At 41.6% G+C, this 20,270-nt stretch overlaps 1 protein-coding gene across 1 annotated transcript; it reads left to right on the top strand.

Annotated features, from left to right (window-relative positions):
• Nucleotides 1-14,531: 14,531 nt before the first annotated feature.
• On the top strand, nucleotides 14,532-15,479 carry LOC130862137 (vomeronasal type-1 receptor 3-like). Its single transcript, XM_057751586.1, has one exon. The coding sequence runs from the start codon at nucleotides 14,532-14,534 to the stop codon at nucleotides 15,477-15,479; it is 948 nt and encodes a 315-aa protein (XP_057607569.1).
• Nucleotides 15,480-20,270: the final 4,791 nt, after the last annotated feature.

Here is a 20,270-nt window from a genome sequence, read left to right as displayed (position 1 = left end):
CGATGGCCTTGATTTAGCGCATCACTTTTGGGCACCCAGAGGAACGCTGTGACAGTTCCCACCTCTACAATGAGTCTCCAGTGACGGGGCACCCAGAGGAACACTGTGACAATTCCCACCTTTACAGTGAGTCTCCTGGTGATGGGGCACCCAGAGAAACGCTGTGACAGTTCCCACCTTTGCAGTGAGTCTTCTGGTGATGGGGCACCCAGAGAAACGCTGTGACAGTTCCCACCTCTACAATGAGTCTCCTGGTGATGGGGCACCCAGAGGAATGCTGTGACAGTTCCCACCTCTACAATGAGTCTCCTGGTGAACTTGTTAAGCTAACTTGGCCAGCTGTCTTGGAGGACACACATTTTCCCAAGTTGAGCTACACCAGAGAGTCAACTTTGGGATCTGAAAAGTCATTAAAAGTTAGTTTTCCTGCAGTGGCAGAGATCACCACAGCTACTCAAACAGGCTGAGCACTGAGCAGGACCTCAGAGAATGCGCTCCCTGCTCCACAGGAAGTCGCTGTGCCTTCTGTTCCCACAGTGTGCTTTGAACTTCTTCATGCTCCATAGAGGGCGTGATGCCAGACTGTAATGTTTAGTTTTGCCCTTGTACAGTGATCAGTCATGGCTGTAGCACACTTCTTTATCCCATAGGCTCTTATTTTGAAATTCCTTGCTATGATAATAAATAAAGATTTCTTTACTTACTGTGTTAAATATTCCTGATCAACTCATGCTGTAAATCTCAAAAGAACATGAAATTATGCATATCCCACATGGCAAATAACTCTGGATTCCTCAAATGTGTACTTATAAAGTCAGTGTAGCCCTTCCTTATTTCCTGGGACAACTATTGAGAACATTTCATATAGCTTTGACTTTTAGGTTTAATGCCTAAAAAGCAAAATTAAAAACAAAAATCAACCATGCATGGTGGCACACTAGGAAGGCAGAGACAGCTTGCTCTTCATGAGTTCTAGGCCAACCTGGTTACCCTTGTGAGTTTCAGAACAACCAGGGCTAAATAGAAAGACCTTGTCATAAACCAACAAACAAACAATGTATACAACTGAGAATTTAGGGACTTTATTTTAAGTGAATGTATTCTAAGTCCTGTCTTCAAAATATATTTTAGATGTATGTACATACATTATTTGTAGATAATTCGTTTCCCCCTACTGTATTGTGTTTCATCTCATGAATGTGCCATAATTTTCCTTCTATTTTTCAGTTAAAAGATGAGATCATGGGATCTTATCCCAGTAAACCTGGGGAATTCAGTTGATTTAAGATCCCACAGCTTAGCAACCAGATAAATCCAAATAAATCAATAACTCTAATGATTCTTTGAGGAGTTTCCTGCAACATGGTTTGATCATATTCACCCTCCCCAGCACCTCCAGTTCCACCCCTGCTTCACTATCTCACCCACTGCCATGTTTTTCTTTGCTTCTCTCTCAACCCACCGAGTGCAACTGTTCTTGTGTGTGGTTCTTATCCCACAGTGTGGTTGATATGCAGATGCCACACATCAGTGAGAACTGATCTAGTCTTCCCAGGCAGTCATCAAATGTCTATGTGCCTACTCTCTGCTTCCATGCTGGGATTTTTGTCTGGTTTGAGCTTGCCCTAGTCTTGTAATGCTGTGAATTCATATGTGCCTTAGCTCTGTTGTATCCAAAGACCAGTTTCCTTGAGATCACCCATCATCTCTGATTCCTACAGCCCTCCTGTTCCCACTTCTGCAAAGATCCTTGAGACTTGACGGGAGGGGTGCGATGTGTACTTTCCATTTAGGGATGAGCTCTCTGAAGTCTCTTATCCTCTACATGTTGATTATTTGTGGGTTTCTGTGTTCATTGCCATCTACTGAAAGAGCTTCCTTGGTGAGGACAGAGAGATACATTAATTTATAGGTAAAACAGTAAGTCATTGGAAGTCATCCAATTCTTTGCCCATTTAATAGAATAATAGTAATAGGTTTTCCTTAGAGCTTATACACTATCTAGCCACAGGTTCTCAGTCTGGTTAATATTGCCAGGTATGGGTTCCATCTCTGAACAGGGCCTGAAATTTAGTCAGGAAATGGTTACTTACCCTGTAATAATCATACCACTGATGCGTCAGTGAGCATCTCTTGTCAGGCAGAATGTTATTGTTTTTCACTGGTTTCCCATCTGGGTGAGACTGATAATTACTTTTCACCACTAGTAGCATGCACAGCACCATCTAGCACTATGAAGGCTAGCGAATAGGAATGAAGCTTCCAGGTCAGTACTCACTTGATTTATTTGTGTTCTGTGACTCAAGTATGTGTTGTTACCTTGGCTACTTTCCCATTGCTGTGATAAGATAGCATGATCCAGGGAACTTGTAAGAAATTTGGAACTTACAGATTCAAAGTGTTAGAATTCATGACTATCATCACCATGGTCCTCTCACACTACTTTGCATTGCGGGATCTCTGTTCTTTCTGGCAACAGGACGATGATAAAACTATGCCTAATTACTTATTGCTACACCCATAGGTCAGTCTTCACTCAGCCCTCACCAGAGAAGGTTCTCCTTGGTGTAGATGACAACTGACACAGAGACCCACAATTGGTCAATGAGCAGAGACTAAAAGACTTTGAGGCGCTTGATTTTGTGAGCTATCCACCAGAGACTACTCAGACACATAGTTTAAGCCAATAGAATGTCTTTGTTAGCTGGCTGGTGACTATACTTTGGTTTGGCATCGCAGCTAGTCACAAGACTTTCTCAGGCTGAGCATTTAAGCACAAAGAAAACATACCCAGGGTTGACATATTTCATTTAACAAGAACAGTTAGCCAGAAAGAGGAACTATAGAAGTCAAAAAGCAAGGTTAGTACATTTAGAGACTTCTTCGGAACTATGGACTTGGATGGATTAAGTCTTACTTTTCATTTTGGCTGATGGTGCTGTCTATGTGTTGAATTTTATAGCCAGAAGGGTAATCCCATCATGGAATCAGTTGTGCTAAGGTCTGTTTAACATGGGACCTGTTAAACTCAGCCCTAAATGAGATGACTTTATCACATGCTTCCCCGAAGGGATATATGAGGAAGAGGAGTTAGAAAGACATAGGAGTCAGAGGTGGTAAATGACTTCAAGGAGACAGTATTTTCCAGTCACATCAGGGCAGTTGCACATATGAACTGCACATATGACAGTATGCACAAGACCCACAGTGCTTAAGCCAGAGAAAATCCCAGCATAGAGGAGGGGAAGTAGGCAGGAAGTTCCAGTCCTAGCTGAGGAGCTACTGGCATTTGATTTGCTGCTGGGAGAGGAAAAATCAGTTTTCTTTGATGGAATGACATCTGGCATATTCACTACACTCAAGAGTAGGCCCCATGCCAAGGCCAACAGAAACTCCACTTGATCAACTTTTTTTTTTTTTTTGAGTAAGGGTTTCGCTGTGTAACTCTGACTGTCCCAGAACTTGCTATGTAGATGAGGTTGGCCTTGAACTCACAGAGATCACCAGCCTCTAGCTCCTGAGTGCTGGGATTAAAAGTGTAAACCACCACAGTTGGTTTTGAATCAGCTTTTTAATGAGGTGGAGAGAAAGAGAAGAGGGGGAGAGTTCACTATGTTGTGTTGCTGGGGACATAGAGAGGATCTGGGAGGAAGTGGAGAAGGGGGATGAATACGATCAAAGCAAACTATATGAAATTCTCAAAGAAAAAATAAAACATTATTTTTTGTCAGAAGCGTGTATCATGAGCTATTGCAAGCTTACTCTGAAAGCTGTTGCTGTCTTCTGTAATTTCACTTGTGCAATAACAGTGATGAATCTCCCTATGCCCGTGCATTCTCATACAATGTGCACATGTAGTCTTCTGAGTGCATCTCAACCTTATTGACACACATATCTGTGAATGGTCAAATAGATGACTGTTCACTTGGCTATATAGTTTTGACATATAGAATACATACTAGGACATGCTTCATAACTAGATCTCTCGTCCCATGAGGACTACAGACACCTAAAGCTTGCCTTGCCAAATACACACTATTAGTTCATTTTCACCACAGAACAAGTTCAACTAGACTAAAGGCTTTTTGTAAAAAAAAAAAAAAAAAAAATTATCGCTTATACAAGCCCAGAGTCACAGATGTCCAACCAAGGTTACTAAGAAAAAGCACGATAATTCTTCACTTGCCAGTCTACTGACAATGGATCTGTGTCTCAAAGTTGTCATTGAGCACCGTGCACCCCCATCCACCCCCAAGTCTGGTCGAGGATTTGCTCCTATGGTTTGGACCTTTGTGTTGCCATGGTGAGTGGCTCAGCTCCTTATGGCTTCAAGGCTCCTGTAGGAGAAGTTTTTAGAATAGAAGAAGCTAGAAGAAGCATGGAGGAGTCAGAGGTAGGACGGGATTATTAGAGTAGAAACAGCAATAGCGAGCGCTTGAAATGAAGAGCGTGAGCCTGTCTGTGTGAGTTACTATAGAAATCCGCTCCACCCCTTCACTCCTGAGAAGCACTTCACCTTAGGAACCCTAGGTAGGGGCTGGAGCCGGTCTCACAGCCCCCATAATTTTTAAATATTATCCCACAATTGCAAAATCATGTTTTTCAAGGTGTATCTTACATTCCTTAAGAATTTGTAAAATACTGACCTGGAGAGATGGCTCAGTGATTACAAGCAGGAGGGTCTTCGAGAGGGTTGGATTCCCAGCATGCATGGGAGAGCTCACATTCATCTACAACTCTAGTCGGGGGTCTGATGCCCTCTCCTGCTTGCTGAGGGAATTGCATGCACATGTTGCACAGACATACATATAGGAAAAACACCCATAGACAGAAAATAAAAATGATGGGAAAATTTGAAAGAAATTGTAATATGATTCTTTCCACTTAGAATAAAAATTGCTAAATTCTGAATTGTGTGCTCCAAAGCCATTAAACCTGAAAGTAAGGCTATATGAAATGTTCTCAATAGTTGTCCCAGGAAATAAGGAAGGGCTACACTGACTTTATAAGTACACATTTGAGGAATCCAGAGTTATTTGCCATGTGGGATATGCATAATTTCATGTTCTTTTGAGATTTACAGCATGAGTTGATCAGAAATATTTCACACAATAAGTAAAAAAATCTTTATTTATTATCATAGCAAGGAATTTCAAAATAGAGCCTATGGGATAAAGAAGTGTGCTACAGCCATGATGATCCCTGTACAAGGGGCAAAACTAAACTTCACAGTCTGGCATCACGCCCTCTATGGAGCATGAAGAAGTTCAAAGCACACTGTGGGAACAGGAGGCACAGTGACCTCCTGTGGAGCAGGGAGCGCATTCTCTGGGGTCCTGCTCAGTGCTCAGCCTGTTTGAGTAGCTGTGGTGATCTCTGCCACTGCAGGAGAACTAACTTTTAATGACTTTTCAGATCCCAAAGTTGACTCTCTGGTGTAGCTCAACTTGGGAAAATGTGTGTCCTCCAAGACAGCTGGCCAAGTTAGCTTAACAAGTTCACCAGGAGACTCATTGTAGAGGTGGGAACTGTCACAGCATTCCTCTGGGTGCCCCATCACCAGGAGACTCATTGTAGAGGTGGGAACTGTCACAGCATTCCTCTGGGTGCCCCATCACCAGGAGACTCATTGTAGAGATGGGACCTGTCACAGCGTTCCTCTGGGTGCCCCGTCACCAGAAGACTCGCTGTAAAGGTGGGAATTGTCACAGCGTTCCTCTGGGTGCCCAAAAGTGATGCGCTAAATCAAGGCCATCGATGCATCAGGGTACCACGGGGTCCATGCCCACGGGGAGGAAACATGCTGCCATTCTGTGTGCAATTTAATTGTGAGTGTGCTTAGGAAGCCTTCTTAACACACCTGCCTGGGCTGCAGTCGCCTCCAGTGAGGAGTCCCAGATACTGGGGCCTGGAATGAGAGGGAGGTATGTCCCTTTCCCAGCTTGTGATCTTGTCAGGTATTTTGTCTCATGGTTCCTGTCGACTGTAATGTTTCCTCATTCTTATTTTCGCTCCATCTCTTTATCCTCATACACACTTTTACCATCTTCTTTCCTTTCTCCATCTTAGCATGTGTTCTAGCCAAGGATTCAGTAAGGATTCCTTACAATTCTGGTGTCCTTTTTGGGAACTTATACCCCAGAACTTTTCCATGTTCCTAAAACTCCCAGCTGTATGTACTGGCATAGGATCCCACAATCTCATCTTTTATTTATTTATTTGTCTATCTATTTATTTGTTTATTTTGAGGCAGTGTTTGTTTGTGTAACAGCTCTGGCTGTCCTGGAACTTGCTTTGTAGGCCAGGCTAGTCTTGAACTCACAGAGATCTTCCTACCTCTGCCTCTCCAGTACTGGGATTAAAGGCAGGTGCCACCACCACCACCTGGTTTCTCATCAGTCATGTGTGTGTGTGTGTGTGTGTGTGTGTGCATGTGTGTGTGTGTGTGAGAAATTTATTTTTTTTCTCTGTACATTGGTTTTTGCCTGCATGTAAGTTTGTCTGGGGGTGTCAATTCCCCTGGATGGGGAGTTACAAACAGGGGTGAGCTCCCATGTGGGTGCTGGGAATCAAACCTGGGTCCTCTGGAAGAGCAGAAAGTGCTCTTAAGTGCTGAGCCATCTTTCCCGCCCTAGGAGCTCATCTTTTAGCAATATTTGCATTTCCCAGATGCCATCTACATCTAATCCTGATGCTGTTTCCTTCATCTGGAGCAGTGTGAAGTCTCAGAGCAGAGTATTCTTTACAAGGTACTGACTACTTTCAAGCTCTCCTTTCTCCAGTCGCCCCTCTCAAAACATGCGTTCTTCCCATTGCTGTCAAGAATGTTACAAGTAAGTTCTGCACTGTCAGCTTAGCTTCGAGGACTGCCTTGGTCTGTGCTTGTCTGACATGCACTTACACCTCCACCAAATGGAAGAGAACTCTGCTGGGCACAGCGACTGAGTTTGAAAAGCCAGTGACTTTCCGGGCTGGGAATCCATCCTTTCATGCTTTCCTGGCTGTTGGGGCTGCTGATTTGAGAGCTAATGTTATTCTCGCGTGGCTATTGTGGTAGGTGAGTTGACAATCTCCCCTTATAACATCTAAGACAGGTTCTGGGGTTCACATTTTGATACCTTGGCTATGATGTGTCTGTGTAGTTCCTCTATGGTGTGTCTATTTCAGGTGTGTTTGGATGGTCATTTCTTCTGTAGGTTCGGGAACACCATCTTTAGCTTTGTTTGTTTACTCCTCAGTGCCTGTAGATTTTATCTTGCCATGCTCTACCCCACCTTAGGTTGGTTGAGCACTTTCCACAGATCTGGACTTGCTCAATCCTTTCTTTACACACATGCACTGTATTATATCCTTGAAGTCGTCCTCCAGCCTGGAAGTTCCTCTGACCCGCCCAGCAGGTCCTAAGTTATTCCAGGGTATGAAGAGGCACTATCTGAAAGACATGAGAGAGAGAGAGAGAGACGGACACCAAGCAGTATTCTTTTTGTCAAGGCATCCCATTTATTGAAGCAAGTTTTATGTCTTATATTCTCCTCAGTGAGGAGCTCGTGCAGGGGGCAACTGAGGAAAGGGGAAGGGGAGAAGGAAAGGAGGGGCTCAGTAGCTAGGCAGCTAAGCGGGGCAGTTGCAAGGTCAGTGGCTAGCGCACCTGCTGTTAGTGATAAGCAGCAGACAAAGAAGACACTCTGAGGTGCTGTCTGGAGCTTGAATCTCCAAGGTCAGTATACAATGTCTTAGTTAACTTTAAGTTTTTCTGTCTCAAGATTTCCACCTCAAGGCCCTGTGAGACGTGAGAAAGGAGAAGCCTGAAATGGTTCCTGACATTCCTCTTTTGTTAGTCTCTTCTGCTGCTGAAGCTTTCAGCTATGCTTCTGATTTGATTGATTGGCAGCATTTCTGTTTGCTCTCAGAGTCTTAATTACTTTGCTATCTTTTTCCTTTGAGAAAGAAAAAGTTCCTGGACCTTTCATTCACTTTGCTGATTTTCTTATCTGGGCCCTGAATTGATCTGCTTACTTCATTCATGAGTTTGGGTCCTGCATGTGGTGACGGATTCTCTGTAAAGTAGGACCTGGAATGGTGTTCAGACATTTCAGTCCTTCTTTTCCTTGAATCTGTTGGTGAGTTCATCTATTTGAAGGTGTGATGATGGTTGACGTTTTCTCGTGTGTGTGTGTGTGTGTGTGTGTGTGTGTGTGTGTGTGTGTGTGTGTTGAGTTTGCACATTGTTAGGGTGGATGTTTTTCTCCTCTATGTTTAATTCTCACCGGCTCCCACCCATCTGTTTCTTTTATTTATGTACGTCCACTGTGTGTGTTCAGCTTAATTTACATTTCCCCTCTACAGTGTGTGGGGTGGCGAGGGATGGTAACAGCAGCAGATACAATGATTGCCAGCCCAACTTAAGCTGCAGTGGAGCAGTTGAGCTTCAGAGACAGTGGCAGAGGAGGGGCTGGTCTCCAGGTGGTCTCTTTCTAGACAAGCCTTTAAGGCCTTTAAGCAGGACCACACCCACTTTGAGAGTGAAGGTCTCATGTCCCTTTGAGCCTGCATCCCAAGGCAGTGAGTTGGTAGGGAAGGGTCCTTCTCAGTCTGTCTGCTTGGGATTTCCAGACACTCAGTCTCAGGCCCTCAGATTTCATTTCTGCTTTGCCTCCATGGTCTGTGCTGCTTTGGCACTTCCACCCATGATGTACTCAGCCCCTAGTCACATCCCTGCAGCTTGTCCAGTCTCCCACCTTTTTATCTGAATATTAATCCTGTATTTCAGTTCTGTGCATAGGAGAGACCAAGGCCATCTCCACCTTTCTAAGATATTTTAATGAAAGTAATGTAGGTGGATTAGTTCCCTCCAAATCATGACCATGGGCCTGCATCTCACAGATGCTACAGAGTCTATACAAGAAATATCCAGTGTCTGTCTCGTGGACCGGGGCTTAAATGTATCTGTGTCCATCCTGGTCTCTGAGTACATCACATGGCCTCTATCTAGGATCTTGATCTGAAAAGCCAGTCATGGAATAAGGATCCCCTTGAGGGTATAGATTTCTCTCTGCATTGATGAGCATGTAACTGAGCCTGGGTGATTCAGGTTCTGTTGGAATGCTGACTGGCCCTAACTAGCTCCAGCACACAGTTCAGCTGGACTGGAGCAGAGTCACTGGGCTGCTCTTTGGCCCACGGCCAGAACCTAGTTCTGCAGCACTGCTTCCTGTGTGCAAGGAGAGTGTTTGGTGTTCAGTCACTCAGTGACTTCATCTCATTACTTTCCCTCTCAGGACACTTCAGGATTTATAGTTTGATAGAAGTTTACATGTTTATATCTCCCCAGCCTGTATCAGGACCATTGTAACTATGCTTGAGAATGCAAAAGTTATCTTTCAATAAAGGCACACAAAATACTCAAACTAACATGTGGATTTCTCATGATCTTCAAGACGCTTCAACTCTTGGTCATGTTAAGTCTCTCCATGGCATAAATGCTGGTTTGTGCCAGAAAAAAATCTTAGGTTAAGATTTGTGTTTTGCACCACGTAGTGGTGACACATACCTTTAATCCCAGCACTTGGGAGACAGAGGCAGGTCGATCTCCATGAATTCAAGGTCAGCCTGGTCTACCAAGTGAGTTCCTGGACAGCCAGGGCCACAGAGAAACAAACAAGGAAAAAAAAACTCGAAAAACCAAAAGATTTGTCTTAAGAGATAATTAACACTTTTAGCTATCAGGGAAATGTAAATCAAAACTACATTGAGATTCCATCTTCCATCCATCAGAATGGCTAAGATTGAAAATGCAAGTGACAGCTCATGCTCATGAGGATGTGGAACAAGGGGAACACTCCTCCATCATTGGTGGGAGTGCCAACTTGTACGGCCAGTATGGAATCAAGATGGTGGTTTCTCAGAAAATTGGGAATGAATTTACCTCAAGACTAAGCTATACCACTCTTGGGCATATACCCAAAGAATGTTCCATCCTACCATAAGAATACTTGCTCAACTATCATCATTGCTGCTTTATTCATAATATCCAGAACCTGGAAACAACCAAGATGTCCCTCAGCAAAAGAGTGGATAAAGAAAATGTGGTAAAATTACACAATGGATTATATTTCAGTGGCTAAAAAAATGACATCATGAAATTTTCAGGTAACTGGATGAAACTAGGAAAAAAATCATCCCGAGTAAGGTAACCCAGACAGAAAAAAAGCATGGTATATACTCACTTATAAGTAGATATTAGCTATTAAGTAAAGGATAATCATGCTACAATCCATAGACCCTTAAAGATTGGGTAACAAGGAAGATTTTCCTAGGAAGAGGAAAAAGAATTTTCGTGGTTGGACTGGGTACAGGAGGAGATGGGAATAGGAGGGGATAGGTAGAGCAGAGGGATGGAGGGAGAGACTACTGGAATTGGAGGGCATGGGAGGGGGGTAACGTGGAAACCTAGTACATTGGATTCCCTGGAATCTATGAGGGTTGATGTAGGTGGGCCTTCTGTCTATGTGTTATTTTCATTGGACAAAGCCTATTCCTGATTATGTCTTGTACCTGGATAAAGAATGAAGTCAACTCTGTGTCATCTGGTATAAATTCAGCAGTTTCGATATGCAAGATAACTCTTTCTGCATATTGTGAATCTGTAACTATATTAAGAGGTTCTTTAAAATCCCTTAGTACCATAAGAATGGCATATAATTCTGCCTTCTGGACAGAATTATAAGGGCTTTGTTCCACCTTTCTCAATTCTTCCTATTTATAACCTGTTTTCCCTGATTTATTTGCATCAGTATAAAATGTACGGGCTCCAGTTATTGGAGCATCATGTACAATTCTAGGAAGAATCCAAGAAGTTCTCTTTATGAAGTTAAGTCTATCACTTTTGGGATAGTTGCTATTAATTTCTCCCAAAAAATTAGCACAAGCTCTTTGCCATGGTTCATTGTCTTCCCATAACTTTTTTATTTCCTCAGTAGTAAAAGGCACTATAATTTCTGCTGGGTCTATACCTGCTAGTTGACGAAGTCTCAGTTTACCTTTTATAATTAATTTAGAGACTTTTTCCACATAAGTTTTTAATTTTTTACTTGGTTTATGAGGTATAAATATCCACTCTAAAATAATATCTTCCCTCTGCATTAAAATGAAAGCCTTCTTTTTTGTTTAAACAGAAAAAGGGGAAATGATGGAGCAGGGTCATTTGTCTATCTGTTGCTTTTATTGGTTAATTAAAAAAAGAAACTGCTTGACCTGATAGGTCAGAACATAGGTGGGTGGAGTAGACAGAACAGAATGCTGGGAAGAAGGGAAGTGAGGCAGTCGCCATGCTTCTCCTACTCAAGAGGGACGTAGGCTAGAATCTTTCCCGGTAAGCCACCATCTCGTGGTGCTACACACATTAATAGAATTGGGTTAATCAAGATGTGAGAGTTAGCCAAGAAGAGACTAGAGCTAAAGGGCCAGGCAGTGTTTAAAAGAATACAATTTGTGTGTTATTATTTCAGGTGTAAAGCTAGCCATGCAGGAGCTGGGCAGGACAAAAAGCAGGCCTGCCCGCAGCTCCTCACTACAGAGGGTGATCCTAGCAAGGATTCTTAGTAATGGAGGATATTAAGCCATTTTTTTAACCAAGCAAGGCTTACAGTGATGGAACTGGGACACCAACCCAGGCACAAAACCTTTAACCTATAGTCTGTCCTGCTTAAAGATGTGCTGAGGCAATGATAACACAGAACTTGTGGGAGTGGCTAACCAATGGCTGGTCTAATTTGAGACCCATGCCCATGCCACAAAGCCCCATGCCTGACACTCCAGGAATTGGATGCTGGGTAACCCAGAGACTTAGGGTACAACCAAACATGGCTAGCTCAAACAAATAAACAACAACAATAAAAAGAAATTACTCCTAATGATGTTTTGCTATACTCATAGATTAGTACCTACTCCAGTCATCATCAAAAAGGCTTCCTCCAGCAGCTGAGATGCAGAGACCCACAGCCAAACATTAGGCAGAGAGAGATCTCAGGTTGGAGGTCTCCATCGGATTCCTCCTCATGGAGCTCGGGGAACCCTAAGGAATAGAGGGAGGAGGAATTGTGAAAGCCAGAGGACACCAGGAAAGCCTGGCCAGCAATATCAACCAAACGGCTCATAGGAACTCATGGAGACTGAGGCAACAATTGGAAGCCTGCATGGGTCTGCTCTAGGTCCTATGCATATATGTTATAGTTGTTGGCTTGGTGTTTTGGGGGGACCTCTGAAAGTGGGAGTGTATCTCTGACTCTTTTGCCTGCTTTTGGGACCCTTTTCCCCCTACTGGGTTGCCCTGCCCAACCTTGATATGAGGGCTTGCTTGTTCCTGGTTTTATTGTATCTTATTCTGCTGAGTTTGATAGATGCCCATGAGAGGCCTACTCTTCTCTAGGGAGGAAATGGTGTGGGGGGCAGGGGTCTAGATTTGGAGGAGAGGAGAGGTGGAGGGAGGAGTAGAAGGACTGGAGGGAGGGGAAGTTTCAGTCAGAATGTATTGTATGAGAGGAGAATAAAAAAAATTTAAAAATTTGTGTTTTGTACAGTTGAATACTCAGGTATAGTTTTAGTATATTTCAGAAGCCTTTACAAGTTGTGTGAACCACATTTGCCCCAATCACTAACGTTTGTCTCAGAAAGTAAAGTCGGAGGTAACGAGCTAAATGTCTGTACCTGGATAGCTCTGATAGATAATTGTTGAAATGATCCTTGTCTTGATAGAGTTAGGTAATAGAGTCTAAACCAAGGTTAGAACAATTAATACCTGCACTCTTATTCTGAGTTATAATGTTCTATAGAAATGTCAAATAATTAAGAATATATTGGTTTAGAGAGAAGGTACAAGGTAATCACAAAGCCAGAATGCATGGGGAGACAAGGTTCAGTGTTTATCTTTCTTTTTGTTGTTGTTTTGTATTTGTTTTGTTATGTTTTGTTATTTGAAACAGGGTTTCTCTGTGTAACCCTAGTGGTCCTGGAACTTGCTCTGTAGACCAGGCAGGCCTCAAACTCACAGAGATCCACCTGCCTTTCCCTTCTGAGTGTTGGGATTAAAGGCACGCACCACCACTGCCAGACCAGCATTTATCTTTCTAGAACAGGTTTTCACTCAACATGATTGTTTCTATCTCAATTCATTCACCCGCCAATGCCATGATTTCACACTTCTAAACAACTGAGTGATATTCATACAGATATTACATTCTCGTTATCCACTCACCAGCTGATAGACATCTAGGTTGTTTCCAATTTCTGGCTATTACAAATAGAGCAGCAGTGAACGTGGATGTCTCTGTGGTAGGAATTAAGAGTCCTAGATTTTGTGGTACCTCAATTCCCAGGTCCCACAGGAACTGTCATACTGCTTTCTATAGCAGCTCTGTCATTTCCCATGTCCACCCTCTCCCTGCATCCCTCACATGTGCTGTCATTTGTTTTATCATCTTGGTCATTCTGACTGGGTTAAGCTGAAATCTCATAGTAATCTTAACTGGCATTTCCCTGATGACTAATGATGCTAGACCTTTTTAAAAAGTGTTTCTCAGCAATTTGTCTTTCATCTTTTTGAGATCTCTCCATTTTCCAGGCAGTGGTGATGCGCGCCTTTAATTCCAGCACTCCGAAGGCAGAGGCAGGGGAATCTCTGTGAGTTTGAGGCCAGCCTGGTCTACAGAGTGAGTTCCAGGACAGGCACCAAAAACTACACAGAGAAACCCTATCTCAAAACCACCCCACACAAAAAAGAAAGAAAGAGAGAAAGAAAGAAAGAAAGAAAGAAAGAAAGAAAGAGGAGGAGAGGGGAGGGGAGGGGAGGGGAGGGGAGGGGAGGGGAGGGGAGGAGAGGAGAGGAGAGGAGAGGAGAGGAGAGGAGAGGAGAGGAGAGGAGAGGAGAGGAGAGGAGAGGAGAGGAGAGGAGAGAACTCTCCATTTAACATTTTATTTTATACCTTCTTTAAAATTTGGGTTGTTTCCTTGTTATTGAAGCTTTTTTTTGTTTTGTTTTGTTTGTTTTTTTGTTTTGTTTTTTGAGACAGGGTTTCTCTGTAGCTTTGGAGCCTGTCCGGAACTAGCTCTTGTAGACCAGGCTGGTCTCGAATTCACAGAGATCCGCCTGCCTCTGCTTCCCAAGTGCTGGGATTAAAGGCGTGCGCCACCACCGCCCGGCGATATTGAAGCTTTTTATTTCTATACAATATCCATCTGTCTTTCATCTGAGTCAGATATGTCCAGGTTCCTATACTAATATGCTATGTGTTTCCATATGAGCTCTTTAACCCTGACTTCTCTACTCTCAGGCAGAAATCATGGGATCCAGTTCCTAGAAGGCTCACCTCTGATCCTGACTGCAGAGTGTGCATCTCACTACCTTCTCTTTGGGCTTATCTGTCAATCACTGTAGTCATCCACCTAGTCCATTAATTTTAATCTCACAACATCATGTGTCTATATTTGGTTGGCCTGTCTTATCCAATAAGAGCATCAAAGGCTTCCTCAAGATAATGTTTCCAAGAGACCTAATTTCTGGGTTCTTTCTCCTGTCAGAAGTTTTCAATGGATTCGTGGGAAACTCACTGCTCTTCATACTATACGTGTATGCCTTCTTAATTCAGCCCCATCTGAAGAAGCCCATCGATATGATCTTCACACATCTGACACTTGTCAATGTTTTGAGCATTGTGTTCAGGCTGATACCAGATGTCATGGCATCCTTTGCAGTCAAGCTCCTTTTCCATGATGTGGGATGTAAGGCAGTTCTGTATGCATACAGTGTTACCAGGGGGCTCTCTATCTGTACTATCTTGCTACTGAGTGCATTTCAAGCCATCACTGTCAGCCCTACTCATTCCAAGTGGGCATGGCTTAAATCCAAGCTTGAGTCCTGCATTTTGCCATCACTCCTCTTCATCTGGATCATCAATACGTTTCTCTATATTCCAATGGTTGAAAACATAAAGGGCCAAATCAACTTCACCGTTGTGGGTTCTAGATATCCCCAGACATATTGCCAAAGTAACCAGGTTCGCCACCACACCACCATGTCACTTGTAACTGCATTAACGATTAGAGACATCCTGTTTGTATTTGTTATAATATGGACCAGCCTCTACATGGTGACCCTCCTGTTCAGACACAATAGGAGAACACGGCATGTCCACAGTTCCAGTGACTCTTCCCAGGCCTCTTCTGAAAAGAAAGCCACATACAGCATCCTTCTGCTTGTGGGCTTCTTTGTGTTTTTCTATTTCTCAAACACCTTTGTTACCTTCTATTCACTTCACAGACCTAAGAACAGCCCAGTATTGGATCTGATTAGTGGAGCTTTATCTTCAGGCTATCCAATCATCTGTCCTTATGTTCTGATGAACAATAGGAAAATTATTTCCAAATTAATTTCTTCGTTTTCAAACTTTGAATGTTCCTTTTCTACAAGAGGATCCCATGGCTAATTTGACATCCCAAACATCCATCTATCTTCCTTAGAGAATTCTTTACCACATCTGAGCAAAATAACCACGGTGTTCCTGGTTACCTAATATTCAGATGGTAGGAATTGACAGATACTGAATTTTTTAATCAATGAAGAGATTTACTTTTTGACATGGTAATCTATTAATAATGAAAGCTTTCTTTTCTGTCTTTGGAATGTTGGTCTTATACTAAAATTTTCCAAGATAGGAATTCAGAAAGACATTGTTAAACCATAGTACAAAGTAAAACAAGAAGGAATTATAAAACTCTTAAATTTTGAACTCCTATTACTGGCAGATGGAGATTAGAAAAATATATAAAGTATGACTAGGACAAACATTCAAAAATTTAAAAATTATTCAAAGTTGCTTTCATTTTAAATAAGAAAATTAATGAAATAGATTTAATAAAGCATGCTGGAGAGATGGCTTAGAGGTTAAGAACACTGGCTGTTCTTCTATAGGTCCTGAGTTCAATCCCCAGCAACTATATGGTGGCTCTCAATTATCTATAATGAGATCTTGTGCCCTCTTATGGAATATAGGCAGATGTGCACGCAGAATACTGTACACATAATAAATAAATAATAAATCAATCTTTTAAAAAAAGATTTAATAAAGTATATCATATTAAATAATTCTCATTGCAGAATAAAATAATAACAGACTTTATGATTTTCATGTGCTGTTGTCTATTTTGGTTTGGTATTTTTTGTCTTACTGGGTTTTTGTTTTTGATTTTTGTTTTGGGGCCTTTGTTTTGGAGATTTTGAGAGTAAGGAGGAACATTAAGTTGCATGAATAGGGAAGTAGGGAGGATCTGAGAGTAGTTATGATGGAAGGGGAAAGAATATGACCAAAGTACATTGTATGGTTAAAAAACTTTACATAAAAAGTGTATGTTGTTCAAATTCTGTATATGTGTACATTATCTATAGTAACTCATCTATTTATTTCCAGATTTAGCCTATTATTGACATTACAATAACTAATTTCATTTATTTTGTAGTGGAGACTAAAAATAATACAAAACTCAATAAAACAAAGAGTTGGTTCATTGAAAAATAATATCTACAAGCTCTTAGTCAACCTAACCAAGAGAAAGAAAGAGAAAAGACAACTTGATATAATGTAGTTCTCAATCTGTAGGTCAGACCTGCATATTGGATATTTACATTATAATTAATAACAGTAGCAAAATTGTGGTTATGAGATAGCAATGAAATAATTTTATGCTTGGGGTAACCACAACATGAGAAACTGTATTAAAGGGTCACAACATTTGGAAGGTTAAGAACCACTGGTATAACTGGAGATGGAAAGAGGTACATAAAAATCAACAATAACAAAATACAGAATATCATTAGGGAATACTTTGAAAACCTTCATTCTAAATGCTGGGAAATCTAGAAGAGATAGATAAATTTCTAAACATGTGATGTGGGATTCCCCTCTGTATGCTGTGAACACCATTGGTTAATAAAGAAACTGCTTTGGGGCTATAGCAGAGCAGGGCAGAACAGAGCTAGGCAGGGAAAATTAAACTGAAAGCTGGGAAAGAGAATCAGGGAGAAACCATGGAGCCATTGCCAGAGACAGGCACGCTGAAACTTTGCCGGTAGGCCACCACCACATGGCGATACACAGATTAACGGTGATGGGTTAGTTTAGGATATAAGAGTTAGCCAGAAATATGCTTAAGCTATTGGCCAAACAGTATTGCAAATAATACAGATTCTGTGTGGTTATTTCAGGTGTCTGGGCAGCCAGGAATACACAAGCAGACTCCTAGGACATGTATGATCTACCAAAATCAAACATATTTCTAAAGCACAATGAAATTGAAGCAATACTAAAAGGTCTCCCAAAAAGGAAAAAAAATCATGTTGAGCCTTCATCTGAGATCTTCAACATCAAATTGGGACTACTGAGGCACCCAGACTACTGTACTGAGCAGTTACCAGGTTGTTAACTTTTCTGGTCTGATGTAAGACAGCCATTATTGGACTAGCCCACTATGCAATATAGACCAATTTAATAAATCCCCTTGTAATATGCATTCATTCTGTTTGTTCTGTTCCTCTAATCATGTTCAGATTCAGACATTTAAAGATGAACTGACAGCAACAGTCTTCAAACTATTCCATAACATTAAGAAGGAAAGGAGCATTGCCAGTCTGTTTCTGGTGTACCACTATTACCTTAACACCAAAATCAAATGGAAACTTGAAAGCCACATAGGCCACCTCCTCTGATGAAAAAGTCTCTTATTGAAATATGAACAAGTAGGGTGGTGGCAGCACATGCCTTTAATCCCAGAACTTGGGAGGCAGAAGCAGGCAGATCTGAGTTGTAGGCCAGCCTAGTCTACAGAGAGAGTTCCAAGACAGCCAGAGCTTCACAGAGAAACCTTGTTTTTGAAAGAAAGAAAGAAAGAAAGAAAGAAAGAAAGAGAGAGAGAGAGAGAGAGAGAGAGAGAGAGAGAGAGAGAGAGAGAAGAGGGAGGGAGGGAGGGAGGGAGGGAGGAAGGAAGGAAGGAAGGAAGGAAGGAAGGAAGGAAGGAAGGAAAAAAACATAATAATAAGAGGATGATGATAACAGTAATAATAATAATAATATCAGAAATGAGCCAAGGATGACCACTCAGCTCTTACTGGATGTAGTACTTGAAATCTTAGCCAGAGGAATAAGACATAAGGAAGAAATAAAAAATGATACAAAAGGAAAAGAAGGCAAATTATCCCTATTTACAGATGACATAAATTTATAACTAAAATGTCTTAATAATGTTACCAGAAAACTCTTAGTTTCTGACAACTTTCATCAAAGTAATAAGATACAATATCAAGAAACTAAAGTTAGTAAATTTTATATGGAGAAATAATGAACATGTTGAAAAAACAAGAAAAAACTCCCAATGATGGTAACCTAAAACTAGATTACCTGGCAGACACAGCGTAGCTCTTTTCCTTCTAGCCCATCTGCATTTGTGTCAGCCACTGATCTGCAGAAACAGGGAAGCCCGGTGGCCACACTGGGCTGGGACTCAGGTAGGAAATTCTCACTATCCTTCCATTCTCCATTCACTCTCTCCTGGCTTCCTACCAATCCTATAGCAGACTGCTTGCAGGAGCCCCTCTTCCCACTACACCCCCTTCCCTGAGGACTCTACCTCTTAGTGCAGACCTGACACCCCTACTTCTTTTCTGCAGCCCCTCTTAACCTTTTCTTCTAACCCATCTCCATTCCTCTCTGCTACCCACTGAGCTGCAGAAGTACTCTCTACCAAGGACTCCACAGCCACCACAGTTGCCTAGGATCCAGAGAGCAAACAACAATCAAAGAACAGAGCAACCACCCAACAAAGACAAGACCAGACATCAACATCAAGAAACACTTCAACCATCATAACTCCATATACACAAAAACACAAACAAGAATAGCCAAGACAGTACACCTCCACCATAGCCCACTATCCCTATTATAGTAAGCCCTAAGGTTTGCAATACAGTGAAAGAACAAGACAAGGACTTCAAAATAGCTATTATGACTGCATGTTCAAGGAACTTAAAAGGGAATATGAATAAATTCCTTAATGAAGTCTGAGGAAATACAAAGAATTGAATAAAATAATGAAAACAACTAGAGATATGAAAGCAGAAGCAGAATCACTAAAGAAAATCCAAACTGAAATCAAACTGGAAATGAAAAATTCAGGAATCCAAGCAAAAACCTCAAAGGAAAGCCTCACCAACAGAGTATAAGATAGGAAAGATTCTTGGGTGTTGAAGACAAGATAGAGGAAATGAATAGTTCAGACAAAGAAAATGTTAAATCTTTTAAAATGTAGGCATAAAACAGCCAAGAAATCCAAGACACTATGAAAAGACCAAATCTATGAATAATAGAGACAGTGGAGGGAGGAGAAACTCGAGTCAAAGGTACAGAAAATATTTTTACCAAAATTATAGAAGAAAATTTCTTCAATCTAAAGAAAGAAGTGTCTATTAAAGTACAGGAAGCGCAAAATACCAAATGTACTGGACCAAGAAAGATATTTCTCACAGCACATAATCAAAACACTAAACATGCAGAATGAATAGAGTATTAAAAGACCAAGTAACATATAAAGACAACTTATTAGAATTACACCCGATTTCTCAATGGAGTTTCTAAAAACCAGAAGGGCTTGGATGGATGTTCTACAAACACTAAGAGACCACAGATGTCAGCCCAGACTACTATACCCAACAAAGCTATCAATCACAATAGGCAAAGAAAAACATTCCACAATAAAACCAAATTCAAACAATTTCTTCCTACCAACTAAGTTACAGAGAAAGCAGCAGAAAGATAACTTCAACCTGAAGAGGTTAGTCACACCCAAGAAGACACAGGAATAAATAATCCCAGTTCAGCCAATCAAAACTTGAAGGGGGGCATTGAAGCATTAATCTAATTAATCTTTATCAATAAAAAATTGGGAGTCAAATATTGGGATAAGACCCTGGAAGATAAGAGAACAGGGAGCAACTGCCAGTTGTCTCCTAACTCTTTTGTTTCTTCGTCCAAAAGGACCAAGGCCCTCTCTGCCCTGCCTTACTACTTCCGGTCTCCTCTCTCTACAGTGCTCCAAACCTCTATGGTTAATTTTGGTCAGCTAGTGGCTGGCCCCACCTCCTGACTCTAAGCAAACTTTGTCAGAACACAATCAAAATATCACACCTTTCCCCCTTTTTGTCTAAATAAAAAGCGACAATTTTTAGACAC

Source organism: Chionomys nivalis, chromosome 2, assembly GCF_950005125.1.
Source record: "Chionomys nivalis chromosome 2, mChiNiv1.1, whole genome shotgun sequence".
NCBI classification, from domain to species: Eukaryota; Metazoa; Chordata; class Mammalia; order Rodentia; family Cricetidae; genus Chionomys; species Chionomys nivalis.
This window is presented reverse-complemented; position numbering and strand designations above follow the sequence as displayed.